General features: G+C 41.8%; 1 protein-coding gene and 1 pseudogene across 1 annotated transcript; one reads left to right on the top strand and one right to left on the bottom strand.

Annotated features, from left to right (window-relative positions):
* The first annotated feature begins 2,218 nt into the window (after nt 1–2,218).
* Nucleotides 2,219–3,928, top strand: LOC137959716 (aspartic proteinase PCS1-like). The gene has a single exon (XM_068807050.1). The coding sequence runs from the start codon at nt 2,263–2,265 to the stop codon at nt 3,601–3,603; it is 1,341 nt and encodes a 446-aa protein (XP_068663151.1). The 5' UTR covers nt 2,219–2,262; the 3' UTR covers nt 3,604–3,928.
* A 2,862-nt stretch (nt 3,929–6,790) lies between these two features.
* On the bottom strand, nt 6,791–8,193 carry LOC137958603 (putative pentatricopeptide repeat-containing protein At1g09680; annotated as a pseudogene).
* Nucleotides 8,194–8,981: the final 788 nt, after the last annotated feature.

Raw genomic sequence — 8,981 nt, 5'->3', positions numbered from 1 at the left:
TTAGTTTATTTATTTATTTATATAATAGACGTTCGGGTCTGCATCTTGGATTTTCGGAAGCTTAGTATAGACGTAAAGCAAAGCAAACTAATTCTCTCAGGCAATTCAAACTAGAAACAACTTGGTCAATGAAGGCCAATCTATGAAAATAAAATGTGTTCAGTGAGAGGTTCCAAAGCAAGACTAGAAGATTTGTACACTGCTTTGAATTTAATCTTGTATAAAATCTTCAAATGCCCTTTGAAGCTTGTCTCTTTCATTATCATTATGCAGCGCACTAATATGAGATTGCCCGGGTTAGGTAATTTCTCTCAGACTTCCAGAAATGGAAGAGAAAGGAAAATTGAGTCTAAGCAAACATGGATTACTCAACAGCCATGCTGTGCTCTTTTCTAAAGAGTACGATTAATCGCCACATGGAATAGCAACCATATAGCTTTGCTTTTAGCAAGGTAGGGTGGGTTTCGATGATCCTTATACCTAGGCAAGCTGACCCTGACTTGCAAGATGGTAGGTTGGATTGGGAGTCAGACTCACCCTTGTATTTGTGCGAGTACTTTTGTCCTGATCCATGTTTAGTTTATGGACTGAAAAAACACCGTTCTAACTCAACACTATTGAGTTGGATTAACTAGAGCTAAATTGGGTCTTGAGTTTTGAGTAATAACACCTCTAAAATGGTCAAACTACTCCTGCAAACTGGCTCCAGTCAAGTGGTAAATTTCTCTCACCCTGGAAACCCATTCCTAACTCAAAACCCAATAGGTTTTCTTCCAACCCAGATGGGTGAGTTTGGGGATCGAACTCATTTTTCATGTCCAACTTTTGGACTAACGAACACGACCCCAATGTTTCATTGAATCTACCAAGACCACACAGCACTCGTTCGCACCCCCAAAAACTGCGTACAGATTCAATGTCAGAAAATAATTAATGGAACCTTGATTTAAATTGATTGGTTTTTTATTTTTTTAATTCTCGCCGACAATTAAAAAATGGATTACGACTGTGACAAAACAGAATGAAAACAAAAGAATTGGCCTAATTTGGGTTAACAAAGATGAAGAAGATAATGACAATGTTGTCATGAATATTCCATCCCCGACAGCAATAAAATGATTGATTTGTCTCTTTTCCCTGATTTTGAATTGTCTAATTAGTGTAATTGATTAGTGTTAAAAGCAACTGCTTACCTGCTCCCCGGAAATTGAAACCTCTACTGTCCACGTAAAATGACTGATGTGGTGGCCCACATGATTAAGGACTCCGGTCAAATTGAAATCAGGATAAGATTTGGTAACCCTAATATTGACATTTATTTTAGAGATTAAGATAATTAATTCTATTAAGAGGAAAATTAATTAATATTTACTAAAAACTAAAATTAATTAATAATTTTTTATTGCACGTTTAAATAAGTAATTAGACAAACTCAAGCGAAAAAGACAAGTGTGATGTCATGCCACGAGAAAGGACTACACGAGTCAATGCCCGTCCCGACACCAGGCAAAAGGGCGCTAATAATCGAAGAGAAAGAGTCATTTGTCTTTCTAGTGGCAACTGACACGTAGCGAACATTGTCGATCGATTAGATGGATCCGGATGGAAGTAAAGTTGCTGTCACCTGTCACGCTTGGTACGGACCGAAGAGAACCACTGTAATGAACCATGGACGGGAAGGTCCGTGACGAGGTCCGTGATAAAGATGGAAAGGGTGTCCAAAATGACGTGAAGATGGCACTACTGTTTCGGATATTTTTCACGATTCTGCTTGCACAAATAAATTAGGAAAATTAGTGAGCTTAATTTTGTATTTTCGAGAAAAAAGAAGGTAGGTGTACCTACAAGAAACACATGAGTTGAACTTTCTTGGTGGGGCCCGCTATCAAGTGATCTGAACCGTAGATTTTCCTTGCTTGAAAATTGGAAGAAACCCAATTGAGTGGACAGCTGTGATTGAATGTCTAAGCAAACTGGGTGCGAGTCAGAGGGTGCGGAGTGAGAGTCTGCGGGTTGATGAATTACCATTATTATTTGCCCTTAAAACTCCAAGGCGGGCGTTACACGTCTCTCCTATGTGGGCCCCAAAGTCTCCACTACGTACGTCTACGCGTTTTCGTAGAGTTTTCCCACACGAATCTCCACTTCACTTCAAATGCCCGTATAAATTTCCCACCAAATCCCACTCTCCTCGCGCTCTGCTCCTTTCCTTCGTCTCCTTCCTTCCTCTCTGAGGCTCTGCTTCTTTTCTTCGAGTCGACCATGAAGCCGTCGTTTGTGTCGTTTTTTCTTCTTTTGTTTCTGTCTTCTGTCTGCCTTTCTTCCCAGAGAGTTCTGTTATCGGATGGAAGAGAAGGGAATGAAGGGGGTAAGGGGAAGAACTTCTCCTTGTCGCTTCCTCTGGTTTCTCTTCCCCTTTCGCACCACCCTTCTTCTTCTCTTTCACTATCCTCGTCTGCAATGAAGAAGCAAGTTCGAGGGTCGAAGATTTCGTATAAGTCTTCTTTTAGATACACGAGGGCGCTCGTTCTCTCTCTTCCGATGGGAACGCCTCCGCAGACGCAGCAGATGGTGTTGGACACGGGAAGCCAGCTTTCGTGGATCCAGTGCCAGAAGAAGAAACAGAGTTCCTGCTTCAATCCTTCTCTTTCCTCTACTTTCTCGAACCTTCCCTGCAACACCTCCCTCTGCAAACCTCCCGTTCCTGATTTTACCATTCCCACTGATTGTGATCCCAACCGCCTTTGCCACTACAGCTACTTCTACGCCGATGGGACTCTTGCCGAAGGCAACCTCGTGAAGGAGAAAATCACATTGTCTTCTTCCCAAACCACCCCGCCCATCATCCTCGGCTGCGCACGCGATGCCCAGCCTGCTGAAGGCATTTTGGGCATGAACCTAGGCCGACTCTCCTTCACTTCTCAGGCCGGGATCTCCAAGTTTTCGTACTGCGTTCCGGCTCGCTTGAGTTTAGCCATCGGGAACGGCGCTTTTTATTTCGGCGACAACCCGAATTTACGCGGACAGGTCCGTTACGTTAACTTACTGCGATTCGACAAGCAGACTGGAAAGGGTCCGCTACCTTACCTCGACAAGGCTGCTTATACGGTTGGGATGGTTGGCGTCCACCTGGGAGGAATCCGCTTGAACATCCCTCCCTCCGTCTTTCGGCCAGATGCCGGCGGCGCTGGACAAACGATGATCGATTCCGGGACGGAGTATACCTTCTTGGTTGAAGGCGCCTACGTAAAAATCAAAGCAGAGGTAGAAAGGGTAGTGGGCCGCCGGTTCAGACCCCGAAGGGGGTACGTCTACGCCGGTGGACTAGACACATGTTACGAAGCACATCCCGCCGAGATTGGACTCCTGGTGGGGGACGTCGCGATGGAGTTCGAAGGTGGGGCACAACTGTTGGTGGAGAAAGAACGGGCTTGGGTGGATTCCGGCGTAGGGACGGCCTGTTTGAGTGTGGGAAGCTCGCAATTATTGGGCGTTGAGAGTAATATCATCGGAAATTTTCACCAACAGGATTATTGGGTTGAGTTCGATTTGTCCAATTCCAGAGTTGGGATCCTCAAAGCAGACTGTAGAAAAGCTGTGTAGCGGACGAGGAAGATGAAATGGCGTCGAGGATTCCTCTATATCAGGACACAAATAACCTTAAAAATAATGGAAATGCGTTCGAATTTTCCTATTTTTAAGGGTAATTTCTGTCTTTGGATGGTTTCCTGTATGGAACCATCCTGCTCAACCGCTTATGTTAATGGAAGTGAGTACCAATGTAAATAACAGAAAGGTTGTATTGTATTTGTACCTTGTAATATCAATAGAATTCAGTAATCTCTGTACTTGTCATTTTTGAATGGCGTCATATTGAATCGTTTGGAGTTTGGTCACAAGGGGAAGGGACCGTTTGGCCTTTTTTTCTGATGAAGCATTGCAATGATTGAACGATGGAGACTGCCAATTGCTGGAGCCACATGTTGAAGTCAAAGATTGAAGACGAAGGGTGGTTTGGTGCAGTGGTCAGCTACGAAGCAGGTAGCTAAATTTCATCTCGTCAAAGTGGGTGGTTTAGATCGAAATTTCACCAGATCATTCCTACAAACATGTGTCGGCCAAACAGTTATTTTATTCTGATGATCCGCAGCTTGTTTGAGGTCTAAGATTCGTAAAGGCTTCATATTGGAGAGCCGAAAGTTGAAACTGGAATAACGATCATATCCCGTGTTTTTCTCTTCTGTTCTGAAACTTCTACAGATTCGAATTCTTTTGTCGAGATAAAAAATGGGTCTTCGATCGAACGAAAGCGAGTGTACGAAGAAAGAATTGCCATCAGAAAAGAGAGAAGGAGAGTGGGCGAAGAGAGAGACGTGTGAGAGAGTAGGCAGGCGTGTGAAATGATTAAAGCCATGCGCAGACTTATAGGACAGAAAGAGATAGAGAAAGAACAAAGGAGACTAGCAGAGCTGTCCTGATGTTCCTGGGGAGTCCCGAAGGGATGGAGAAAAGGCTTCCGTTTGGAAAAAAATTCTTCTAATAGGTAGCATCCAGCTCATCTCCAAATGACATTCCATCCACACGAGGCGAATTGAATAAGGGTTTGGTGGAAACCGGAGATCGGGACCAGCACGACAGTGAATCTCAGCTACAGAGCTTGGGGGGACCGTCCTTTGACATGGGCGTCGGGTGTTTGAACTTACAGATCCCCAGCCTAACTGACCTTCCAAGTGATATCTGGTTTTCAAGAAATCCAAGTCTTAAATGCATTAGCTGTCTGCGACTTGGGATCTAGGAAGAAGATAAAAACTGATAAATCACCTTTGCAACTTGATTGTTCAACAATGGCAGTGAACCCTGTTCGGGTACCAACTGGACTGGACGACGGACGTCGTTCCCTATACAAGTAAATATTGTTTTCAGATTCTCCCTTACCATGGCTTACGATCGTACCTCCCTGAGTCGTCTCTTTCAATCTACTTTATTATCTCTCAGCGCACTCCTTCTCCATCCCCGAGACTTCTGCTCATTTCCTTTTCCTTTTAAAAACAGGTTCCTGAATGAATCCTTTAAAACGAAACCTTTATTTTTCAAAACTTCTAACGGATACTCTGGATTGAAATGCTGTAAATTCAAGATTCAACCAACTCGTCCTTGGTCCGCTGTGAAAATGATTTTTTCGCCGAACGGTCTCGTCCTCCACCAGCTCAATGATCAGATGAGCCAAAAACATCCTACCCATCGTCTTGCAGCAAAAAAGTCATAAAGCGGGAAACAGCTCGAACCAAGATCACGGTCCAAAAAATCTCTGTCATGGAACAGAACGACCAGAACTAAAGAAAATGCCAGACCCTTATCGCAGTATTAATGAATTTCGTTGCAATAAATCTTGCTTCCAATCGATACCCAGTAATCGAAGTCAACAGAGGGGATTCGTCCGAATAAATCTCTTCTGGGTTCATTAATTTGCAGTCTTCTGCTCTTTTGGCATGTTGCCATTGTGGGCTGCCACTAGGTCTATATTGTGAAGTAAAAACAAAGATGGGTCCTGCTTTTGATCAATGGCTAGCTATACTTGACCTATGGTATTGATGTCCTTGACACCTTCTCCTGTAGCAAGGTTTGACGTTTGTTTGGATTTTGATTTTTGTGACAGTACACAAGAGTTGACCCTTATTTCAATTGGACATAAATGTATTCTTATATAAGAACTTAGAAGAGGAAATGTACATGAGGTAACCCTTTTTGTATATTACTTAGAGGAAGATAGGAAAAATGTGTAGACTGCACAAGACCATGGGTCAGTAATTTCAACAGTGTTGTTAGGAAGTGATCCAAGGGGTATTGAAGAGGTAAAGAAATATCTTATTAAACATTTTCAAGCTAAGAACTTGGGATCCTTCAGGTATTTTATTGGGATTGAAGCAGGGAGAATTAAGGCAGGAGTTATTTTGATACAGATGAAATATATCACATATATGCTTTAGGAGTATGGCTTGCTGGAAGCAAATCCTATTGAGATACCGATAGAAGTGAATCACAATCTTAATGAAGATGATAGTATCAACCTCATTGTCATTTGTAGATTGAATGTATGCTAATTATGCATGGTCTAGTTGGATATGAAGTCTTCTACTAGTTATTGGGTATTTGTAGGAGAAATTTTAACCAACAAGAAGAGCACACACACACACACACATATATATATGGTGACCTAGTCTACTGTAGTAGTAAAATACCGACTCTTTTACAAAAAGACTATATCCAAAGTGTCTAAATTGGTTGAAAAAGTGTTAATTACATTTATCCTCTTACTAGTTAAAATATTCCTCCATTCTTTTGACAGAAAGGTGAGGAAAATGATCGAGTATTGCTCTCTCCTCAGGCTTTAGATTTGCATTCAAAAATGCCACTTTAAAGTTCTTGATTCGAAGTTCTTGGCAGTCTTTATGGAACTTGATTTCAGTTTGAAAGAATCTTCCCAAGCCAAAAGAAGGAAACTCGTCTACTTGTAGCAAGGCGGTTTGATCTCACCACGTTCAGGCTTTCAATTTCGTGTTATTGAATGCTACTTAGATATGTTCCTCCAACAGCTTCTTCACTGTCATCAATGAAAATTGGTTACTACATAACTTGATTTTTACATCAAAGAAACCCATCTTAAGTCGATCAGTGTAGATCAGGTTTGATGCTATCAAATAGCAGAGCTCCAAGGGGGTTCCAATACATTTAGTTGGAACTCATCCCCTTCCCGAGGAAGTGAAGATACAAAGTACAAAGTTCTCAAAAGTCACTTTTTTGTGTGATTCTTATTTCTAGTCTTCTTTAAAAGTTCATTAATTAAAGAAGTATAAGCTGCGAAGTTTGAAACCATCCCCTTCTCACTTCAGCAATTTCTCTGAGTCCACTTTTGCTCTATTCTTGCAATGGCCTTCCAAAAGAATAATTATATGTAACATCATCTGGTCTCACCCCAATATTTAGCACAGCAAGGAGCAACATATTAGCATTTTTTCATCTGACCTTGCTTGCAAAGTCCATCCATAAGGGCATTATATGTTACAACACTAGGACAACGACCTAGTCTCTGCATCTCTTTAAGCAAATTAAAACCCTTTTTGGTGTCTCCATTCCTACAATATCCATCCATGATCATAGTATAAGTTGCATCCTCTGGTCGCATTCCATCTCTTATCATCTATCTCTTCATTCTTTCTGCTTCAACCACTTGCCCTTCTCTAGCAATCCCCAAGATAAGAGCTGTGTAGGCCACATCAACAAATTGAATACCCAGATTAACCATATCATTACAAATATCAATTGCAGCAATTATATCTCCTTCCTTGCAACAACCATCTAGAAGTGTGGTAGAAGTGATTTTGTCTGGTTTCAGCCCATCACTCTGCATCTCGTTAACAATCCTTCTTGCTTCCTTCTAAGTCACCAGACTTACAAAGACCATTAATAAGCGCATTATAAACAATCAGATCTGGTTTCACTCCCTTCCTCGAAATGCCTTCATAAATATTAACCGCAACATCTACTTGCCCTTTCTTGCAATGGCCATCAATTGAAGCAGTGAAGATAACACCGATAGGAACCAACCCTTGTTGCACATTTCCTCAAACATTTCACCTGCCTGTTTCAGCCCAGGCTTTTTCCATAACCCATGAACTCCATTCTCCAGTATTTCCCGTTTTAAAAGCAAACCCCGCATTCAGATTCCCTGCTTTACAGTAGCTATTTATCAGAGTGTTGAAACTAGCTACCGTGGGTTCCAACCCACGCCGCCAATTTCATCGAATATCACACGAGATTCCTTGAGTCTCCCATCTTTACAAAAAGAATGCATTAGGAGATTAAAAGTATACACATTTGGAGTGAACCCGTATTTCAAAATTTATGAAAAAAATGCCCAAGCAGCGGTAAGGGAATTTGACTTCATCATCCGATCAAGCATATGACTCCAAGAATGATAGGGTATCGTATACCCATGCTTCCTTACCGATCTAAAGCACTGAATTGCATCAGAAATGAACTCGAATCGCTGTATGCGTTCATTAGCGCGTTGAATATCAAATTGGGCTGTTGGATCCCTTTAGCCTCTACAATTGCAGTACACACCGAAGGAGCCGAACCTTTTCCCTTCAAAGAGATGACGAATTGGAGAAGCGATTGCGCCTACGAGAGCATAGTGTTTTGATGAATTACTTCAAAGAGATAACACTTTTCATGGCAAGATGGAAGTTATTCATAGTGGTTATTATCTCTACAAATTCGTCTTGCGCCCCCAACCACAGAGACAATCAATAATCTCGCCACTTCCAATCCCAAATACCATACATGGCTTCATTAGGACATTCACTTTTGGTGCACTTGTCGTCTTTCTCATGGCATCTCTCGTTTCCACTTATCACTCAATCAAGGACCTCTCATTAAACCTCGAATACTCTAGCCCTTACTTGTGACCTGCCTTCATACAGTCACATCAAGCATATTAAGGAATAACTCAAGTATTGTACTAAGGGATCTCAAATAACTTTCTAGTATATACAATTTATTAAAACATATGCTGATGAATTCGAGGCCATAGGGAAACCTAAAGATGCAGAGGATCTCACTGAGAAATTTTGGATGGACTCGACAATAATTACAAACCACTTATTAGTATTATCAATGGTCGTGACACGCCAATTTTTTTTTTATGAATTATTTGAAAAAATCATCAATAAAGAACTCTTGCTTTGTGTCCATCAAGTTCACTCCTCTCCTCTTCTAGCTTATACAAATCTCGCCAATTCTTGTTCCAATTTCGGCAAGTCTGGTAATCGTAATCAAAGACAACACGAGTCGTCCTCCTATCGCCCACCGCCAGCTCCTGCCTCGGGTCTCACTAACATTGTCACTCCAGACGGTTGATCTCAGCCTCAATCCTACCTCGGTCATTGCCAGTAGTGTCATGAAAAAGGACACACCGTTCT

The sequence above is a fragment of the Aristolochia californica genome, unplaced genomic scaffold (assembly GCF_029961685.1).
Source record: "Aristolochia californica isolate CCGP_79_NKW_82.1479 unplaced genomic scaffold, dmAriCali1.0.hap1 SCAF_3, whole genome shotgun sequence".
In the NCBI taxonomy this organism is placed as follows: Eukaryota; Viridiplantae; Streptophyta; class Magnoliopsida; order Piperales; family Aristolochiaceae; genus Aristolochia; species Aristolochia californica.
Note: the sequence above shows the minus strand (reverse complement) of the source record. Positions and strands in the feature narration are given on the sequence as shown.